The sequence below is a fragment of the Ostrea edulis genome, chromosome 2 (genome assembly GCF_947568905.1).
Source record: "Ostrea edulis chromosome 2, xbOstEdul1.1, whole genome shotgun sequence".
NCBI classification, from domain to species: Eukaryota; Metazoa; Mollusca; class Bivalvia; order Ostreida; family Ostreidae; genus Ostrea; species Ostrea edulis.
Window position 1 is genome coordinate 90210697 of NC_079165.1, and position 23772 is coordinate 90234468.

General features: G+C 35.0%; 3 protein-coding genes across 3 annotated transcripts in view; all 3 read left to right on the forward strand.

Moving 5' to 3' along the window:
* Positions 1 to 3820, forward strand: part of LOC125682477 (mesotocin receptor-like) — a 50001-nt gene extending 46181 nt beyond the window's left edge. Inside the window, exon 10 of the mRNA XM_048923104.2 lies at positions 12 to 3820. Coding sequence (XP_048779061.1) covers positions 12 to 69 — 58 coding nt within the window. The 3' untranslated portion in view covers positions 70 to 3820. The remainder of the gene's footprint in view (positions 1 to 11) is intronic.
* Positions 3821 to 11142: 7322 nt separating this feature from the next.
* Positions 11143 to 12708, forward strand: LOC125680125 (uncharacterized). The gene is made up of 2 exons (XM_048919564.2): positions 11143 to 12078; positions 12515 to 12708. The coding sequence occupies exon 1, from the start codon at positions 11280 to 11282 to the stop codon at positions 12021 to 12023; it is 744 nt and encodes a 247-aa protein (XP_048775521.2). The 5' UTR covers positions 11143 to 11279; the 3' UTR covers positions 12024 to 12078; positions 12515 to 12708.
* A 3892-nt stretch (positions 12709 to 16600) lies between these two features.
* LOC130051969 (mesotocin receptor-like) overlaps positions 16601 to 23772 on the forward strand; it is a 46705-nt gene continuing 39533 nt past the window's right edge. Inside the window, exons 1-2 of the mRNA XM_056155401.1 lie at positions 16601 to 16714; positions 22183 to 22543. Of these exons, the coding sequence (XP_056011376.1) occupies positions 22445 to 22543 (99 nt within the window). The 5' untranslated portion in view covers positions 16601 to 16714; positions 22183 to 22444. The remainder of the gene's footprint in view (positions 16715 to 22182; positions 22544 to 23772) is intronic.

Below are 23772 nucleotides of genomic sequence, written 5' to 3' on the forward strand. Positions count from 1 at the left end.
GTTTTATGCAGGAAAAAAATAAGCAGAAGATTTTCTACGTCAAGGAGAACAGACAATATTTTTATATAAACAAACAAGGACTCTTGGATACCATGCTGAGGTCACTGAATGCGTATAGATGTCATAAAACATAGATATAACCGAGTTTGTTACATATTGACGTAGATGACAACTCAAAAACCCTCCGTCATACACTATAACTTAGTATCATATCCCGGTACATTTATATAAGGACGAGCTGCACGACCACTGAGATAGCCGTGGATGACCAAGGAAGATCTTCCAAGGCTTATATAAGATGTATTTGATCATATGGAAGTAAAAATCGGAATTAGTAATAATTTATACCATACCATGTAAATTAGCATCAACATAAAGGAATAGCAGATGTAGACTAAACAAAGTATGTTTTCTATACCAACCGAAATAGACAGTTATTTATTAGCATTTCGTACTAATGTAGTGCGGTGAAGTTTTATTCATATTCATGTTTGCAGTGGTATAATAGGTGCATTTAAGACAAATTAATCCCATTCCTACTTAGTGGTGAGAGAAGGAAATAAATCTTTTCAATATATTTGAAAGTGTTTTTTTATGTCCCCGAGAACGAAGATCGGGGAGCATATTGTTGTTGTCCTGTCTGTCATTCTGCAATTCTGTCTGAAACTTTAACCTTAATTGCTAATAACTTTTGAACAGTAAGTGCTAGAGCTTTCATATTTCATATGAGTATTCCTTGTAATAAGACCTTTCCGTGGGTACTAAACCTTTTGACCTTGGCATTTCACCTACTTTCAACAAATTTGACATTTGTCATAACTTCTAACTGGTAAATATTAAAGCTTTCATATTTCACATAAGCATTTCTTGTGATAAGATCTTTCTACAGGTACCAAGATGTTTGTCCCTGTGACCTTGGCCATCTTTGGAATTGACCATTATCGGGGACATTTGTGTTTCACAAACACATCTTGTTTTAAACTTAATTATCTCACTTGATCATTATGTACATATTCATTAGTATCATTTATATCATCAACAGTATACACTGTTCAGTGCTACGTACATATAACACTCTTTTACTCCCTGGTTCTTTATTGTTTATAACCAAAGTTCTCTTTGAGCCTTGGGGCATCTATACCTGTGTGGTCACTTACAGACATGTGATTAAGGTCACGTGGTTCTTTAAACCAATAGTTTTACTTATTTTATTTTGCCGCTAAAAAGTCCCTAGTCTTTATTCATACCAAAGTCAGACTTCAGACGACTCTCAGAGAGGAAGGACTGCATTTTATATTGAGCGTAACTTTAAATAGAATTGAAGATTTGGACATTATGGACATATTACTAATAGTAAGTACACTGTTTATTTCACATTTCTTTACATCTTCTATCAATATTATTTCTTTAAAGTTTCTAATTTAGCATTTCTATTAAACTGAAGTTAGAAAGTAATTTCCATTGATAGATGAGCGAATTCTAGAACTTTATTCCTTACTACAATCTGTATATATTGATTTTATGCATCATGTATTCAATCAGTACAGTACTTTCGTAAATATTATTTGAAGTATTGAATGAAACCTAGAGTCTCATTAATTGACTGATGAGAAATTAAGTACTACCTCGTTCCAAGATTAAATTACATCAGGTTTTTATCCTTTATATATACATGTGTGTATTTCATATTGACTAGAACTCATTATGAATCTTGATTTAAAAGTTTAGTATCAAGGAGTATAACTTGTATTTCTCAATATCTATCTTTCAAGAGTTATCCTTCTTGCAAATTTTTGAAATATTATATGTTATGTCTTGATTCATATTGTATGTGTTTAAAACCTTTATCTTTTTATTATTTCATTCTTGCTATGTTACATGGTTTCTCTCTCTCTCTCTCTCTCTCTCTCTCTCTCTCTCTCTCTCTCAGAAATCTTGATTTCAAATTGTGTCAATAAATGCAGAACCCAACCAGCCTAGTTTTCATCCTTCATTCCAAAATATAAAAAGGTTACGAGGGCGAGTCAATAAGTGGCCAGCCTATCCCATTTCCGATTGACTGAGACGGTCACAATTTTCATGCCTTCTTTTAATACGTGTTTTATACCTAGGTACAAATTTACACGCGTATCGAGCCATTCTTTAATAATATATTGAATGTCAAACATCGCTAGTGATGCAAAGGCATGCTTTTCATCTAAAGTTGAGTACCGTGCTATAATTCGGTACTTGTATTTAAAAGCTTAACAGGCAAGGAAATACACGGCGAGTTAGCCGATGTTTATGGGTCTTCTGCACCATCTTATGTTCAGGTTAAATTCTGGGTAGGGGAATTCAAACGCGGTAGAACGTCTTTAGAAGATGAAGTCAAGTCTGGATGCCACCGACGAAGAAATGTGTAAGAAAGTTTGGGATCTGGTATACTCTGATAGGCGATTCAGGTTGATGAAATAGAGCAGGCATTACTCAGCGGCATTAGGCATTTCACATGTTAGCGTTTCAAAAATCTTCCTTGGTCGTTTAGGTATGCACAAGCTAACAGCCCGTTGGGTCCCCAAATCCCTTAGCGATGAGCGAATGGCAACCAGAGCATCAATCTAATTAAAATTAGATCTTCCATCCGCTCCCCAGTTTTCGAAACGTCAACGATTCTAATATAGAACAAAAATCGCACATCGTGTCACAATGGTAGAGTGTTGGTCTAAGTTAAAAAAAAAAAATACGTGTTGTATTGGCTAATGGTAAATTGTTCTTTGGGAACATGTGCATTGTTCTTTACAGTAATATGGTGCATTTGTGACTGAAGAGCATATCAACTGTCATTTTTAGTTATATGATATATCCCTGTTTAGAGAACATATGGGGATATGTATTTCTGTTATCACTACGAGGTTTGATTGATTGATTTTATATTGTTTAACGTCCCTCTCGAGAATATTTCACTCATAAGGAGAGTTCACCACTGCCGGTGAAGGGCTGCAAAATTTAGGCCTATGCTCGGCGCATATGGCCTTTGAGCAGGGAGGGATCTTTATCGTGCCATACCTACTGTGACACGGGACCTTGGTTTTTGCGGTCTCATCCGAAGGACCGCCCCATTTAGTCGCCTCTTACGACGAGCAAGGGGGTACTGAGGACCTATTCTAACCCGGATCCTCGAGGGTTGATGTTAAATATCTTAAATATAGGATGATCCTTTTATTAATTAAATTTCGCTGTGTGGTTGAGGGACAGGAAGCAGTTTGATTATTTACCTACATGGAATAAGCAATGCAGTGATACCATTATTATCTTAGATAGAATCGTGTCACTAATGAATTACTGATGTTTTGTGAATGAAAATGATTTTTATCTCAAAATAAACAATAGGAGAGGTAAAAAATCATCCAATCATAAATACTTGGGACGTAAAATATTTATCACGTCATAGTTCTCCCACGCCACGTGAGAAACGCTAGATCGAGTGTTCCGTCTCGTGAGCTGCGCATGCATACAAAGTGAATAACGCGTTTTGCAGTGGAACTATCGTCTCGCCAAAACGAACAGATCACGGTATAATGCGGTTCTCTGGCATTGTGATGTCACGCTGGTTTGATTGTCAATATTTGGAAGATGTTTAAAGAAAAACATCTTTGGGTGTAAATTGTTTGACAATGATAACCCATTTGATATTGTTAACCATTTCTGTGTATGGTGTATTTATTTCAAGTAAAGATTGTAAAAATGCTGCTTTAACTTAGATTTTTCATCTATTTGTATACATAGTTCATCACAAGTGATGCGATCAGCAATTGGTCGAATAAAATCTTCATGGTGCTTATCTTTTAGTTTTTACTCGGTTTTTTAACCGTCATTTAAATGAAAAGAGATGTGCTTATTTTACCCACGAAATTTCTTTTAGAAATGTAAGATTAATGAAGTCTTTGTATATGATAAAAATGCACTCACCTTGCAAAAATAAAAACTGCCAACGAATACCATTCAAACGCGTAATCTTGTATCAAACACATTTCATTGAAATTAGATGTATAAGATTTGTCATTTGCAATAACGATGCATTCATTCAGATATATAAAAAGTTTGCATGGTGATGGATTCACCTATCTTATGGAATGCTGAGAAAATCTCCCCGATGCAGTTTTTCTGCAATCAATGGTGCATTTATACTACGACGTTTACTATAAAATAATATTGTAAACACGCCGTCTTCTGTAAGATGGTGACCATTTGACCTCCAAACCAATAGAGGTCACCTACCAGTATAAATCAGTCTTAGTAACATGTCATAAAGTTACTGGTCGGACATCATTAACTATATATGTCTGTCCTTTGACCTGCAAATCGATAGGTCGGTCCACAGGGGCTAAGCCCGTTTTGAGCCCGAACTCTGTGGTACAATAGATATAGAAAAGAGTCTAACTCTGACCCAGATAAAAAACAAATACCCACTCGCTTCAAATGCCTAAAAAATCAGAAAATATGTGATATGCGTAATTCGACCAAATTTCGTCACTTGCAGTTTATTATGTTGACTTTGTTGTGTAAAGTTGGTTCAAAGAGGTATATCGCACTTGGTATGCAATTTCGCCTACATAAATACCTTTTTCTTGAATATCATTTTTTACAAATATTCAGCTATACAATGTCAGTTTATACTTGTGTTTACCCAAATTACTTAATAAAGATATCGATATACAAACTGTTACAAAAGGCCACCTTAAACCAGAAATAAAACACTGAAGTTGTTTTACCTGCTTATGACTGTATATAAGTCCGTTTGAGGAAATTTGGTTTAGGTGGCCCTCTTGTTGAAAATGTACAAAATATGAAAAAATCGTTCTCAAAATTTACCTTGAGATTTAGCAGCCTGTCAAAAGTTAAACCTTTAAACTTACAAGCCTGGGTGGCCTAGTGGTTTAGGTGCTCGGTAATCTTACACTTAAACCATACATTCCCTGAGTTCAAGTCCAATATTTTTCCAACCTTTTTTTTTTTTTTTTTTTAGCTTTTCATTTTTTGGGGTCGTTTTCTTGAGGGGGGGGGGTTAAATGTTATATTTAAATATAACACGCCAGTCTATTATTGGAAACCGGTGTTTTCCATTTAGATTTCTGAGTCGGCCGTATCATCAGCATATGCGCTATACCTCTTTGCATATTGTTAATTTTGCAAGTAATGTTTATAGTTTTGAAGTATAGAGAATGTGTAAAACTCTCATGAGTATACAAGTACAGTCCCGAGTAATTATTATGGAGTAATTAGTAGAGTAAAAGTACATATACATGTATGAGTATATACAGTGCATCATGGTTGTAGTACAAAAATGTACAATGTAGTAGTGATGTGTACATATACGCACTAAGGTCGAGGTACATGTACAATGTAAGATAACAATATGTATATTTGACTGAATTTATTGATTGAATATTGTTTAACGTCCCTCTCGAGAATATTTCACTCATATGGAGACGTCACCACTGCCGGTGAAGGGCTGCCAAAATTTAGGCCTATGCTCGGCACTTACGGCATTTGAGCAGGAAGGGATCTTTATCGTGTCACACCTGTTGTGACACGGGATCCTAAACGAATGCTGGACAACTCGCCCCCTCTCAGGAAAAGTCGCCCCATCTCTTGAGACAACTCGCCCTCAATATTATATATACATATTTTATCACATTTTATTTTCAATTGTGTGTGTGTGTAATTGCACTTACGGCTTTTGAGCAAAAAATATTTAAGATCGACGAAAGAGTTGATAGAAATATTATTGAATAAAGGAATGAAAATTATCTGTATATAGATTATTTCATCTGAAAAATGATAGTAGCAATGTACATGTACATGTTTATGTTGTTAAACTTAAAAGTTTGCTCCTGATATGTTTTAAGAGGAGTGTGACCTTATGTATCAGGGGCTGACACATCCCAATGCCTGGGGCAAGTAGATTTTCTGTTCGGGCAAGTGAATATTTAATAACCACTTGTCTGTGGGCAAGTGACAAAAAAAATCCAAATCAATGAAATGTAAAATAAAATCTGTCGTACATCCGTACTGAAATAGAAGATAAATCATTGTACGAGTTATCTTCCATTATTTATTTAACATTAAAAAAAACCCAGTTTAATCTGTTGTTATTTTGAGTCAATACAATTGATACAGACATGTTTCAAGTTCAAGTTTGAATACTTAGTAGTCAGAAAGTGAGAACATTAGTGATGGAGAAAATTTTAAAGCGCAAATGTCAGACCAATCATTGAATCGAGAACTGACAAAAACCATGAACGATGCTGAGCCATTATCTAAGTATGAAGTACTAGTGTTGTCAAAGTTTTGTATTTACTGTTGGGAGTTTACAATTTTTGCCAACCCCAAATATTAAGATATGACTTTCTGTTTTGAAAATACACGACCTGAACGCATAAACTGCAGAAATGCATTATTATGTCATGAAACATTGCAAGTTTATACCCTCATGTATTTACAAACAACTTTTGTTTAATATATTCACATTCTACTCTCATTTTTGTCAGAATTCACAGCTGTTAAAATAGATGTACTTATTATGACTATATCGGGAATCATTGTTCACATCTGCATCACATTCATGAGGAATCGGTATCATTACATATTTTATCAAACCAGTGATGCTCATGGGAAATATACTATGATGCATGTGAAGTAGTCCAGAAAAAATAAGAATTACATGAATTGTTTTCTTTTTTAATTTGTGATAGGTAGGGCAAGTAAATTTCAGGTATGGCAAGTGACTTATGGTCATGCAGTTTCCATTTTGGAATTATACTATTATAGGTTTTGATCAATCAAAGTGATTTGCAAGATGAATTTAATTGCATTTGCTGCATTTTACAAATGTAATTGATTGAATTATAATTTGTTTTGACAAAGTGAGTATTTACAAATTTTTATTATGAAAACATTTGTACAAGAATATACTGGTATAGACATTGTTAATGACAATATTAATCATGCTAGAATGGAATAGCATATAGTATTTCATATGCACAACTGGCAGTACATGGGCTTAAAAATAGGTAAATATAATAATTTGAATTATTTTCTCTCAAAATGGGGTGGAATGGACCCTCAATTCCTATGTGCACGTCTGACATAACCTTCACCAATAAAAATACAATTTGATTTGAAATAAAATTAGAACATGTACTGCAGTAGTGGATCTAGAAGGGGGTTACAGTGGTTGCAAATCCCACCCACTCTCTATAGGTTGAATACTTTTAACACAAATATCACCCACTCACCCCCTTTTGGGGCAGTAAAGTTCATATATGTATTTGGGTTGCCCCCCCCCCTTTTTTATTAGAAACTTTTCTGCATTTGATTCCCACTATAGAGTTACATGCAGTGATTGAATATTTCAGAATTCACATTAAATAAAAGCTCATTGAACTTTCCTGATCACCTTTTGTCTGTCTGTTCATAAACTTGTCACATTTTCATCTTCTCCAGAAATACATGGCCACTTTCAACCAAACTTAGTACAAATCATCCTTGGATGAAAGAGATTAAAGTTTGTTCAAAGGAAGGACCATGGGTCCTTCAAAGAGGAGATACTCATGGAAAGGCAAAAATAGAGTGGGGACCTTTGGTACTAGGTTGGGGCCACTAAATAGGCCTCTTGTTTTTAATGAAATCAATGAACTTGGACTGTGTAATTGCCAACAATTTCATACATGTCACAGTAAATAATTTCCAATTGTTTGGTTTTAAAACTTTCATATGTTAAAAGAAATATCACGTGTTTACAATTCAAATGAATATTGTCACTCTGGTAGTGAAATTTAATAACAATATGTACTATATATATACATGTGAAGATGATTTCTCAGACAAAGCATTAAATGTACATGTTGTGTTGTTGCTATACACATTGAAATATATTTAATTGAAGAATTCACATCATGCGTCCTGGAACAAAGTTACATGTTTAAGACTCTTAATGGTGATATTTTAAAAAGGTGATTTTAATTGATAATCACATAAATTTTTATGCTCGATTCAGGGGCATATAATTTTTAACCTTGCTCATATTTGTATACCATGTGAGGTAGACTTTCATATTTGGTATGTGTATTCCTTGTGGCAAGACCTTTCCGTTGCCGATATTCGGCTGTTTCCCCTCACTAAAATTAGCTATTTTTTTCCCAATTATATATATATGTTTTTCCCAATTTCAAATCTAGGGAAATTAGGCCATTAAAAAAAAAGGTTACCGTATATGTACCGTATATTGCTGACAAAGAGTAAATACGTTTTTTTCTTCAGTTTTATTCTCCAAACCACTGCACATGCAAAAGGTTTTGTAAAGAATATGTAAAACAATAGAGGCATCCATATAAGCAGATATGCAACGAAGTATATAGTTTCCAGATACATTAAGCCATATTATATTGTTGACAATTTAGTTTGACCGCCATTATATGTAGGATAAGGCTAATAACAGGAAGTGGCCAACAGTATAGAGTTTTACTAAAATCCGAAAAATACAAACAGGAGAGACATTCTGGAAACTTGATTATTAATATAATATTTACAAGATTATGGGTACAAATGCTGGTGAATTAATAATTTATTATTTTGCTTATGAAATTAGACAATAAGCATTTCTTAGAAAAAGTAAATAATATCTATACAAGGTGTGACTTCCAATACATATTTAATGTTAAATAATGATTTATTTTATGATTTTAAATCAGATCTAAAATAAGCCTCAAACAAAAAATTGTTATTTGATTATTTTATGCATCTTTACCATTTTAATTTACTATAAATGATTTTTCCCAATTTGAGGAAAATGTCGCTAATTTTTCCCATTTCAAAAGGAGGAGTGGTAGTTTGGAAAAAAAATCTTTGACCTGATTACCTTAACATTAACCTTTGACCTACTTTAACTTTGGTCATATCTTTTACACTATAAAAGGTTGGCCTTGCATATTTGGTATGTGTATTCCTTGTGGCAAGACCTTTACATTGACACCAAATTCTTTGACCGGATGACCTTTGACCTACTTCTAGAAATTTGAATACAAGCCATATCTTAAACCGTGAGGCACTACTTTCATATTGAGAATGTGCATTTCTTGTGAGAAGACTATTCCATTGGTACCAAATTTGTTGACATTGTGACCTTGAAATTGACCCCTGACCTACTTTAAAATTATTTGCTTGAATAAGTTCCACTTTGTTGTAATCTGGGGGCATCAAGGTTTCACATAAACTTCTTGTTTGGTAATTGATTTCCATCCAATTCTAGATATGTTGTTACACTTCATATATATAATTGCACCTAATTCTTAAATGGATGGATAGTTTTGTTGACTGCTAATTTGTTTACACATATATTTACATATCTAATAAGATAAGAAATGTGTTTTGTAGGTGCGTCATTGTATAGTCATTCCACCAAGTCATGTACCATTCATAAGTGGTGCGGTTTAGAGGATGGACGTCACCAAAATGAGGAATTGGCACATCTTATCAAGACAGACGAAAGATTTGAGAATGCCAAAAAGAAACATACTTGAAACAAATTTTTTGATTATAGATGAAGTGTCGATGGTTTCGAAAAGAACTCTTATTCAGATAGAGTTTGTCTGCAGAAGTGTCAGGAATTCAGATTTTTTTGGGGGGGGGGCCTACAAGTGGTTCTAGTTGGGGATTTTTATCAATTACAACCAGTGCGGAATGATATTTATGGTGACCTAGGACATCCATGCTTTTTAGCAAAATGGTTTAAAGATGCTTTTTCATATGCTATCAATTTAAAAGTAATTCACAGACAAGAGGAGACCAATCTTATACTTGCTGTAAATGAACTGGAACTGGGCCAACCATCATCAAACACCGTAGCATTTTTAAATTCGTTATCTAGGCCAATCACTCCAGAAAGAACCCAAAGTGCAGTGTATCTTTTTGCTAGAGATATTGACGTTATGCTGTTCAATCACAATAAATTAAAATCAGTTGTTGGTGACCTTCATGCATTTAAATCTGAAGACAGTGGAGACGTCAAAATGTGCGATCAATTCTTGGCTCCAAAATTCTTAGGGGTGAAAATTGGGTGCCCAGTAATGCTGCTCACCAATCTAACAGACTATTTAGTAAATGGGAAAATGGGCACTGTCAAAATTATAGAAGAAGACTACATTCATGTAACATTTTGTTTGTTTGGAGAGACCAGGACAGTAAAGATTTCAAAGTTTACCTTCACTAAATTTGACCCAGTAAGGAAATCGACTATTGCAACTAAAAGACAGTTTCCTCTCAATTTGGCGTATGCATTTACCATTCATAAATCTCAAGGTATGGCTATTGCGAATTTAGTAGTTGATTGCAGTAATGCAACTTTTCCAGGGCAAATTGGTGTCGCCATTGGCAGAGCTAAATCCATTGATGGTTTATGTGTAAAAATCTTTAAACCCTCATTATGCCGTCCACATCCAACTGCTGTTGAACATTTTTATCTACACTGTTGCCATGGATAATTCAAGGATGACTATACCTGCTGCAATAGGAATAACGGACATGACACAGACGACATCCATGGTCAGGGTGACGATGGTAACGGTGATAATGATCATGATGATATAGATGAGGATGTAGTTGAAGACAATGGATTTCAAGCTGATGAATCAGATTTATCAGACTTAGAATTAGACATTATTGAGGAAATTGAAATCTAGGAAAAGAATGCTAACAAAACAGAGGAATTGGAGGAAATCCTTTCCTACATTATGGAAGAATTTGAAGATACTCCTCTCAGTAACAGTGCAGCAGATTTACAGAATGAAATCCTTCTTTCTCCAAATTCATTTATTGTATGTGTTCACAAACACAAAATGGAAGTTGAGAACATTGACAGTAAAGTCTTTCCTATGGAGAAAAGCAAATTTTCCCAGTGTGATTTCAGAAATTTTTACACACAGTTCAACAAATATATTTCATCAGATGAATTTAGAAATGTGACACAACAGGTTTGTGACAGTTACCATTCCAGACAACTTATGTACAGGTTTACCACAACATCTATGTTTAAAGTACAGCAAGGTGTATTGAAAGACGTTGCAAGAAGAGAAGAAAAAGGAATCCCATCTGTGCTTTAAAAAAATTCTACAGATAAACCTGTAAGTGGACCAGGAAGAGGGAAAATTCGCTACATTGGAGGATATGTTATTGCAAAACTAAAGTATAGAAACTCCCGGATTGTCAGACATTCAGCATTTGCTCATGGAAAAGGAAATGTAATGGAAAAGTGTGAGCGTCAAAAGAATCTTTTAAACTCCTTATGTTCATCAGAGATGAATTTAATTGACAACACTACAGATCCAGAGAGTTTACTTGAGACAAAAAGAAAACAGAATGTGTCTGGAAGCTTGTGTAATATACAGGATCATACTTTTGATTTCTTCAGAGAACTAGAATTGAAATCTAGACAGTTATTAACATATGGAAAACTTGTTGAGACCAAATCAAAGTTTTATGAAGTCATTGAAAAACTGTTACTTGAAGACATGCAATCAAAAAGCTTATTTGCAGACTTATTGAGGAAATTCAAAGATGAAGACAATGATCATGACATGCTGGCAGTAACACCATTTTGTGACCAGTGTAAAATTTACAAGACTCTGGATTACCTATACACCGAACTTGTAAGTCTGTTCATTAAAGTTTCCATAAATCAATTCAGAAAGGATTTCTTGACTGCACTGTCTGTTGAAAAATCAAAAGCATTAAGACAGAAAGTGAAAGAAAGGGAAGTGAAGAAGGGGAAACATTTTGATTTAAAAACATTTCAGTATGACAATTCAGTAAACAAGATTGCTTCTCATTTAAGAATAAAGAGTGAAATTATGAGACAATCTGAAACCCTGGAAATAAACTCCACAAAGGCACAATTACTGGATCTTTGTAATGCATATGGTGTAAAGATTTCCAAAAAGCAAGAAGAAAGCAGAAACCAACCAGTCTTTAGTAAAAGCAGTCCTTGAAGCTGATTCCATGAAAAATCCAGATGCCCTTAGTTCGACCTTAGCATTAGTGAAGGTATAGCAAATATTTTAATATATGTAATTTATTGGCAACAATATACCATTATGTACAGTTTATTACACATGTGAATGTTACTGTATGCATGCATAATTATTTTCACCCTGTTCTACATTTTAGCCCAACATCACTGAAAAACAGTTTTCCAGTTATGATTTCGCTTGTAAACAAGTTTCCCTGTAAATGATTTTAGCCATTCTATAATTTGTCCATACATTGTGTTGGCAATTTTTTTATGCATACAGTGAAGGGTGAAAATAATGAATAGTGAACAATCTCATAACTCTTACAAGGAATACAAAATAATGAGTTGAGCTAACACGAACCCCTGGATATGTTTGAATGATTTATTACATGTATGTATAGAAGTCTGTTGTAGTTTCAGAAGTCGTTGTGCTACTGTTGTAACAGTTTTGATTGATTTAAACTTTAGAACCCAGTGGATCTAATACTCCAGTTGTTGAAGTACAGACCAAACCAGGATCTGGTGAAATCCAGGCAGTTAAAAATGATTCAAACGTGACAGTGAACCAACCAGAAGCTAATGTCATCCTTCAAGGACCAAAGGAGTATCAGTTTATGCATGGTTTCCAAACATACTGAAGTTGAAATAAAAAATATACTAGAGTTCCTCATTGACAAAATCTTCGTGGTCTTTGGTGATCAGGTCTTCCAACAGTCTGTTGGAATTCCCATGGGCACGAATTGTGCTCCTTTGTTAGCTGACCTGTTTTTATATTCATATGAAGCAGAATTTATTCAAAAACTTCTACTTGAGAAGAAAAAATCTCTCGCTGTGACCTTCAATTCGGCTTTTAGATATATCGATGACGTTTTGTCTATTAACAATTATAGCTTTCATTCATATGTCGATTTGATATATCCCTGTGAGCTCGAAATAAAGGACACCACAGAGTCGTCCACTTCTGCTTCATACTTAGATATTTTATTGAAAGTAGACATTAACGGCAAACTGACAACTCAACTGTATGACAAACGGGATGATTTCAGCTTCTCCATCGTCAACTTCCCACATTTATGTAGCAATATTCCATTATCACCTGCATATGGTGTTAATATATCTCAACTGATTCGATATGCAAGAGCTTGTTCTGGGTATAGTAAGTTTTTAAATCGAGGTAAGCTACTGACAAACAAGTTGATGGTACATGGATTTCAACAGTCTCGATTGAAGTCAGCATTTCGCAAATTCTATGGTCGTTATAACGATCTAGTTCGTCAATACAACCTCACATTGGGTCAAATGCTGTCTGACGTGTTTCATACTGATTGTTAAGCCGTTCTTGGCACACTGATTTTGACTGCGGATAACTCCGTTTACCTGATCAGGATATAGGGCTCACGGCGGGTGTGACCGGTCAACAGGGGATGCTTACTCCTCCCAAGCACCTGCGAGATCATCAAAGATGAGCATGTTGTATATCTTACGAATAAATAGGTTGATGCCTTCCTGGCAAGCAGTTAATTACACTAATGCGAAGGGGAGATGTGAAAAGGGGTTATTTTTCGAAATTCCCAACTCAACCAAGTCATTTGAAAAGAAAAGACTACGTAAACTGTGGATCCATCATTTGCGTAATGACAAATTGAGGTTGGAGACATTTGTATGAAGAACGTGTACCGTCTGCCTGGTCGGCGACTCGACTGAACGTCTTCTTTTCTCAATTTCTTCTTGCGAAAGAACTAGCTCAAATCTATAACGGCTCCAAACTTAACTGTTCGTGACTTGTCATGTTTATGTCAGTGCTGCTGATGAAATAAACCGGAATAGACGGTGTGACGTCATAAATTAAACTCCGATGGCCACTCTCTTAGCGGCGGGTAATTTAAAATACATGATAGATTAATATTGATTTAATTGTTAAGCAAGGATTTTTGTAGTTAAAGGCTGTCAATTACGATATCAGTAAGTGATACTTTATTTATAAAAGCAACTTTGTGGTTAGGGTTGCCTTTCCCTTTAAAATAAATTGAAAGACAGCCTGCACCGGCTATTTGATGTAAAACTGTCATATTCACTGACAGACAGATAGTTCGGCAGACAGACAGACAGATGGTTTGGCAGTCAAACAGACGGACAGGCAGATAGTCCGGTAAGCTGACAGACGGACGAACAGACAGACAAGAGTATCTAAACTGTTCAGTATCCATGTCTTTGTTTGGATTACAATTTCATTATATCTAAGTATGAGAATTCTCTGCAACGCGTAATCTGATTGATCTAGCCAGTCAAGTGTCAGGGATGATGAAAATTAATATATCTCTCTCAAACAATTTGTCATCATATCTCCCTATCATATTTCGCCCCTTGGGCAGCCTCGTGTAGATGAAGTGTATCATGACGTAACAATAAGTCCGAGTCATTCAACTTTCAAAGTTCGTAAGGCACAGAATATGTGGGTCTCTGATATATAGTTTTAAAATCGCCTGATTTTGGTTGATACAAAAACAATCAAGTAAATCAGCATTCAAGGAGAATGGAAATACAAAAACTGGTTATCATATCACTGTATTTCGTTGTTTGTACCTTCTAATACGTTGAGGGCGCGGTGTTACCGGTGTAACCGTGGTGGCTGTCGCTGGTGACCAGGGTTGCTCTGATAATAGAATATATAGGGAAAAGAACTACTCGAATCACCGGCTTCTGCGCATGCGTGGTGTTTAACTCGAAGCGGTGCCCCATTGGTTTTAAATCCATAGTAATAATAAACCCCCTTCTCAGTTTTCTGTTTCGTATGCACATTATAACTTGAAAGATACAAATTAACTTGTATTATAAAACTCCAAAATTGATATTTTAATGCATAAGATTTCTGAATTATGTCTAAGATACAATATATCTAATAACGAATAAACAACTTGAAAACAGTGGCTTTTTATTCCAAACATATTTACAATAGTGTTATCTCCATAACAATTCCTATAAAGTCATCTTTTATATTTTAATCACATGATAGCAGGTGTGAACAAGGCACGGCTAGACGTCTTAAACTTGGATTAACGTGCAGGTGTAAACAATTACCTGTAAATAAAATAACACCAGGTTATCCTACCGTGACCAACCTTCGTAATCGTATAATTACAAGTACCACTCGCCCAATTTACGAACAATACGTAGGCACATATTCAACATTGTTTTATTATTCATTTATGCAGTCAGCCAATAATATGATAGGACTGGCTTCACGAGTATGTACAATGTTTAATATCATCATGAAAGCTGCCGTCTTTGGATCGTCTTTTGTCTCGCGTCTCGGAAGATATACCGAAGCAGACCCGAGAATAAAATATTTTGGAGTTGGTGGCATGACAGCAAAGGAGCCAAATCAAACCTGCCTGCAAAACCTGCTTCAGTATGCCGATCTCGATAATTCTTGCATGTAAAATGAATAATTATTATTATTAGTAAGTTTCTGTTGATTTTTTTTTTCTAAAGGAGCTGGACTAGTTATATAATTTAATATATTAGTTAAAATGCACGTCTTCTCATTAAAATATGTACATAAATGAAGTTCATATGCCGATCAAAATTTCAGATGTAGAATTAAAAACCAAAGCATTTTCTGGTTTTTTAAAACAATATAATTCAAAAATACAAATTGTTTTATTGTCTTTTGTTGTGTTTTTCATCACCATACTTCAAAATAATTGCTGATTACAACCATATAAAATGTTTACAATTACCTAGGGGTCGAATTATGCGAGCGTCGAACAGCAGGGCTACCGCTATATTTAGAGCGACCCTGATCACCAGCGACAGTGATCACCGCTACACCTGTAGGGCGATCTCAGCTACATGCAATGTACAGAAACAGCGGACTCCAATTTCAAATGCATTTTTGTAGTCTTGCTTTGTTTCGGTATAATAAACAATTTATTGCATGAATGTTCGGGAGATAGGAAGATTTTTTCTCCCAAGAATCGTTGCCCTCGGGGAATATGATTTTTCTTGAGTGAATAAATCTTCATATCCCCCTCACTATCATGCATCTTCAATCATATATTTCTGAACTTTGAATCAATAGATCTGTGATTGTTTTTTGAAAAACTTGTTATTTTAATTTTTAGATTCTTTGATGTGAAGCTGCCGATGGTTGATCTTGGTCTCTAGATAAGACGTACGTAAAAAGTACAAGTATGATTTACATACTTCTTTATTTTCCACTTTCCTCCCATGCATACCAAATATTGTTTTATTATGCTCTTTATTTGAAAACAGAAAAAACCACGGGCATTTATTATGTCTATGTAAAAGTAGCAAATGTGATTTAAATGTGGTGTCGACCATCTGTAGTCGCCATAATGTACAGAGGGTTAGAACCTCAAATTGATTTTTATCTTTTTCAGGAACGATTTTGAAAGATACTCACTACAGTCACACATCACATGATTTACGTAATACTGACACATTTTTCTGACTAAAGGACTGCTCATATTAGCAACTCCATCGACGGCACGTGTACCACTTAATATATGTTACTGTCCCATCTACAGATCCTTAATTTCTGTTTATTGGTTTGGTGCATTAAGGACACTAGGTACTGGAAATAACAGATGTGTTCCAAACCAGTGGTTAACACTGATAAACAGTCACTCGCAAAAAGAAATTGAGGTCGGTGCTCTTGAATATTAATATCGTATTGATTCTGTTAAGAATATTTCAATGTTAAAAATTGTTTTATAAATGATAATCCTTGAATTTCCCCTTAAGTGAAAATGCAATAATATTGTAGTTACATTTTCATTACTCTCCGCTCCATATATTGCTGATTCTAATGCAGATTGTGTGTATTCTGAATTATGGCTGGTCATTGACTCCCATTAATTTGCATCGATTTAACAGTCGCAAATTTTTTTTTGGCATTTCTCAGCAGTCACAAGAGTAAACTACGGCGAACGACCCAGAACGTTTAGGAGGTTACAAAGCTACAAAATGTCAAATTGCAATAGAATGGGGGGTACCTTCTCGGTTGCAAACATCCGGTTTACCGACTTCGGTAACGTATCACTTGTAAAATTCGTTTTGCGACCTTTAAATCAGCATTAAGGATGAATGATACATCGCCATAATGGCCGACTTAGCTTCCTTTTGAAACTCGACTGAAAATATAAATGCATATATTGCTTAGCTTGATAACCCAGTAGGATGAACGTGTCGACTGCTGATCTGTAGTCAAGCAGAGGCTTTTATTTTTAAGATTACTTTCTGTCAAAATTGCATTTTTTAAAGAAGTGAATACTAAGTTATGTCATCTAAGGAACACACGCGCGGCTGATAAACAAATTAGTCAGAATGTGTTGATTTTTATTTTGCTAGAAACTTACTCATCCTATGATTATACATGCAAACAAGGATGCTTTCACCACAGTGAAATGTCCTGATTTACCTAAGTAAAAACTTTGATATTTTCTTAGCTTTACGTAGGTCGTGGTAGCGCAGTGGTAGAGCATTCGCTTCGTAACCTGCAGGTTGGGAGTTCGGGCCCTGTTCATATCATGGTCGCCTCAGATATGAGACGTAAACATAGGCAGTGATCGCCAAACGCTCAGCTTTTAAAAGCTTTCGAATATGACCTTAAGAAGGGAGGTCTCTTGTCTTGGCAGGTGTTGACACGCTATAGAACTGTCACTGCTATGGTCCTGAGCGCTAAGCATAGGTCTATGTGGGTTTTTTCCTACAATGGCAAATAAAACTTCAAATTACTCGCCCTTGATTTCAATTGGCGCACGATCCATTAACGTCCAAGGCGTTTCTAACCTCAAGTTTAAGAGAGCGTCGGAACGACACGTTTAGATTAGAAAGTTGTTGAATATTTAGTAACGAAGGCGGATTACGGTTCGTAGGACCTCACTGCGCTTAGAGACGAACTTAGAAAACGCAATGCAAGATCTCTGGGCGGAAAGGAGAGCACGTTGAGAATTTCAGCTGCAACCGACTTTTCTCTGTCACATCGATTAGATAAAGACATTCAATACACATTGAACGTTTTTCATTATAAACTACTTCGTGATTAAGTTTACATGCTTAAACAGTAGTTTAGGTTGGCTATATAATATACAATACCTCATAATTCTTTATAAGTTGTTGAATTGCATATGTTTAAAATAATAAGATGCGGACTCCCCCTCTCTCGGTCGAGGATCAGGAATATCAATTATTAAATATATCCATATATCTCTGAATTTATATTATTAAGCTGTTAAAATGTGAAGTAGTAGTGAATGTATATATGTATAACTTCTCTTTATAAACAAAAATTCACGATAGAGAAGGTATACATGTATATAGAGTACATACATGTAAATCATAACCCTTAACTTCACATTTAACAGTTTATTTGCTTGTTTGAACTTATATCACTTACGTGATGACGTCACGGTAGGTAAACAGTCCTTGCGATTAACTTTTTTATTAGTCCATAGGGCAAGCAAGAGCATAAAAATTGGCAGGTCAAATAAATTTACTACCCCATTATGCTAGCTGTACAATAATGATTCAAAATTTCGAGTTTCTACATTTTAATTGAATATCACAATTTGGATTGCAAGTTTAGACGGAAGTTCAAGCTTTGTTTCAACTTCTAAATTCACGTCTCCACCCATATACTATGATTGATATACTATGAGTTGGTTGTACTCTGCGTTAAAAACACGACTGTATCCTGCGTATAGGAATGGTTATATCCAAATGACGTTTGTCCATGGTGTTGCAGGAAACTGATGTAGGCCTACATGATTTGACCCGTGTTTACTTTCATGTATAAGGATTTTTCATGCTTATATGTACCATGACAGTTCATGATATGAATGATTTAATACTAAAATACATTACTTAACAAATGTAGTACACTTTTCAATTTGAAGGTCAATTTGAATGTTCATACTTCAAATTGGAATCGAAGTTAGAAGTGAATATTGAAAAATGTAATGCAATGATTTTTTAAAAATAAAAACCACAATGAACAATAGGCCTGTGTATGGGGCTTTTATTATAAACACAACATTGTATATATGACAGTGAAATTTGTATTTATTTCACTTGGATAAATTTATAGCTTTATGAATTTGCATTTAATTTTGATAAAAGTAGGTATGATTCAAACTTTATTTCTAAAAATTTCAGAAATATCTTAATCTCTTGAGATGCATTTTTCTTCTCGTTTGCGTCAACAGTTAAAATAAACTAGGACTGGTATTCACTTCTTTGATGTATTGGACTGTACTTCCGTGGGTCAGTTGATCAACATGACACACCAAAATAACCATGATAATGCAAACTTTGATAAGTTATGAAAGTTTGACAATATCATCCCATATTTTGATTAATTCCATACGTATTGACTATTGAAGAATCCAGACTCGTTTTCCCTGAAATTCAAACAATATTTTACAACACTTTTTGAATTATAACAAAATTAACCATGAAAGTAAAGTGTTGAAATTAATTTACAATCCAGTCTTCAAAAACGAAACAAGACCTAGGAATATTTACTGCCTTACAGTTACAGTCTGATTATAGCCACCCCTTCATTACAGTCGCGTCGTCGTACCGAGTGACGGGGCGGAGGGGGGGGGGGGGGCTGCTGTTAGCAATCGCGTTCATTCATATTTTGACGACCTTGGTTAACTCTAAAATTAATTTTTATAATTTTTAAATGACATCTTAAATATATTTTTGTACCATACTTCGTTTATATATTGATGACTCAAATTTCCCCTGTTCGATTATAGATATAGTCTATAAAGGGGGGAGGGGGGGGGGTGAGAGTCAAAGAATTATAAGATCATTGATGACTGTATAACTAAGGATAGATAAAATTTCAGCAAAAAACATCAATGCAGAATATTACGATCTACAGAGCAAATGTTTAACCCACAGTAAATACTTTCTGCAACAAAGTCGTCATCTGATATCTGTGAAGTCGGACTGAATTGAAGACTGATGTTTCTAGCGCACGACGCTGAGTGGAACTTAAAACGATCGTTGTCGCTGTCACATTTGATGACAATGAACCAAATGGTTTTTTTAAAGCTTCATTTCTCGGGAATTCTACCCCCGCTCCCTGCTTGCACAACAAAAACCTTACACTCTCTCATAAATCTTATGTACACCGGAAGTCAACAAGGACGTAAACGAGTCTTGCGCCACCTATGTTTGAAATAGGGGAAGGAACTGACAAATATTCGCAATTGGTGACGGCTCAATATGAGTGTAAAACTCTGAACGGGACGAAAAACAAATAAATGACAAACCATCCATTGGTCAAAATATGTAGTATTTCGCCTAAAAACTTATGACGTCTCTACTGGTATATAAGTGAAAAATTCTCGAATGGGACGTAAAAAAACCCCCAACAGTTTACTATAGAATGTTTGCTAAAGTGTGGAGATAAGAGCTGGGGCATTGTTGACTTACCGACGCCTCTACAATCCTTTTCAAACTTGCTTGGGATTTATTTGACTTTGAAACGTCGTAAGAAGGAAAGCCTGATCATCTGCTGTAAATATATCGACTGATTAGTACGGAATGAACACCTTACCCTAGAGATCTATAACTTAAAAAATCAGTGGAGAATTTTTTATGGTAAAAGAATCATAAGCTGTTTTAAACATCTGAGATATTTGTTTAAGATCGCGCACGTATTCTCAAAATCAGCCAAAAAGAGAAGAATAGTGTGGATTTCGCAGAAAATTTCTGGGAAGCAATATTTAAAACGTACATGTACAATCCATTCTTTGGGTGGTATATTTTAGAGGCAAAGTCAGACGGTGGATTGCCGTCTCGTGAAGCATCCTGATTGAATGTGTCCAGGGATTAAATATAGCGAGGGAATACGATTATGATTTAACTACATGTACTTAAATACATGTATATCAATTCGTGTAATTGTGAAACGTCCCCTCGTCGCTATGAAAATGACCAATTAATCAATTATCTAGTTTGAGTAACTGTCAGACAACCATTTCATCATTTCCGCGAAGTACTCACTACCATTAGATACATTTTCACTTCTGTCAGAAAATTTTTGCCGGAAATGGGTGCAGGCAACTCCCAGTGTACTTTGTGGTTTTATAACATCACTGCATATCTGTAACAAAATCGGGCATAACCATTTCCAACTGGACAAGGAAACCCACAGGAATGTGTAGTAGAAGATCTTTTACCCCCCCCCCCCCCAATCAAGTTTCTCGTTGAAAGTTTGAACAACTTCCTCCCACCCCCATACATTTAATATACTTTATGTAAGAACACGTGTGGTTTTTCAACATTATGATTTTAAAAAAAATATCAATCAAAATATTAACGCACTAATGCAATTTGGAAGTTTTAAGTGCATTATCATGTACACTTTACTTGAGGAATAAATATCAAAATGACAGTACTAGTAATAAATGAAGGCGTTTAGAAATACGCACACCGACATATTATATATATATATATATATATATATATATATATATAATATATATATATATACACTTGTATATATATATATATATATATATATATATATATATATAGATAGATAGATAGAAACCATTTTTCTCAATCCAGTACAACAGTGTATATCATTCTTGTTAACAATGTAGATTATTGATACTTGTTTTAATTTCGTGGTGTGTGCTATTTGTTTATGTTATATATATGTATCTAGATGAAGGCGCGGGTTGCGTAGAAAATTTGAGGTTTAAATAACCAAAAGCGCCGTGACTCCAGTGCTTTAAAATTTTCTTTTTGCTCTCTCTCTCTCTCTCTCTTTCTCTCTCTTCAACGACTGCGAATTCCGACAAATAGTAGAACGTAAATATATAATTTTCAGTAACGCGCTTCGTGAAATATGCCGATGTGAAGCATTGCAGTTTATACCCTCGTGTATTTTCAAAAGTGAAATCTATTTCTTAAATATATTGTTCAATTTCATAACTCAAGACTTTAGACTTAAGTTCCCCAGACTGCCAATGCTTAAAATGAATGCGAACCAATGATCGGCGTAACACCCTGTTCATGAAAGAGACAACTGATGTGGATATATCGATATATCACGTGATATTTACCAAGCATGTAATATTACGTTACAGCCCCCATTAGTTTGAGTGACACACCACAGTAACATCATTTGAGGGAGTGCAGTTAAAAAGAGAAAAACGACACGGTACCATCATATGGAGGAATAGTTAGATAGAGAGACAAAGCACTGCCATCATACGGAGGAATACGGTTAGATAGAGAGACAAACCACTGCCATCATACGGAGGAATACAGTTAGATAGAGAGAAAAAACACTGTACCATCATATGGAGGAATACAGTTAGATAGAGAGACAAAACATTGTACCATCAGATGGAGAATTATTACTACGACTACTACAACATGTACTACGATTCTGATAACTATACGGGGAATTGGACTTATGACCCTACCGAACGAAATCCTTATAGAGTGAGTACATCGATATTTGTATCAGGTTTTCCCTTCTCTGTTATAATTCTCGTGCTACATATATTTGATAATATTGAAAGAAAATATTAATCAGTGTCAGTTTGCAATTTAATTGCATTTTGTTTTAAAATTCAAAACATGGAATCATTCTGATAAGCGTATACTTTAGTTTCTCACGGGGCAGCTGTTGATTTAAGAGTCAGTTGCAATATCTGTGTTTTAACTAGGTATTTCAAATGCAGTGTGTGTTTGAAGCAAATCACAGCCTTTTTCATCAATGACCGTGTAGCATGTGATAGCATGATGAAAATTCAATCACCATTGTTATTTTATCTAGCTTAAATGGTCGAGCGGTCAAGCGCGCTGGTCATTCGCTGCTAAAAACATTGCTTCTGCAGGTCGTGAATTCAGATACGGGCCTTGGCCAAAGTGGGTACATATTCCTAAGAGATGGTGAATTTTTCTGTTCTATACTCATTTTGTAACGTAGGTTGATAATATAATAGAATAGTTTCGCCAAGTCACTGTGAATATTAAGAATCATTTGTATTAAACTTTTTGATGATATCAACTATCCACACATTTATCAGAGAGATATTAATCACATGAAATAACAGCAAATATCTTTTGATAAATTGGTTGTATTTCGACACTTTGGTTAAAAAAGATATAGTACGTCTTCATTTTAAGCATGACATGCTCTTTTTACTCTAGATGAACTAAAACTTTATCGAGAATTCCTATACATCTTCGGGAGATATACACATGCTTTGTGGGTTACAATTTCCGTTGCTGCTTCCGTGGCTTGTGTCGTATATCATCAACTTCCTCATTTTGCAATTTTAGGGCAGTCACAAAAATCATTATGTACCATGTATATGGAGCGCGGGCGTGTGTGTACGTTTTAAATATTGATTCTGTATCGAAGTTTTAATTGCTGTATCCATATTTGATCTTACGGAGTCTCGGCAAAATAAATAAAAGTCGGTGTTAATACATAAAATAAGCATGTCTAAACAGCTGCCCATTGTTTGAGGTGGTCACTTAATTGATATTTATTTTTGACAGGTAAAACAGAGGGTGTTTGAGGTGGTCACTTCATTAATTAAGGGCGAAGGGCCGTGAGAGAGGGTGTTTAAAAGGATTAAACATGTATATATACATATAATTTGAAAAATTTTATCTAAATTATAACATCGATTTGAATATTTGAATGCAAGCGCGAGGAC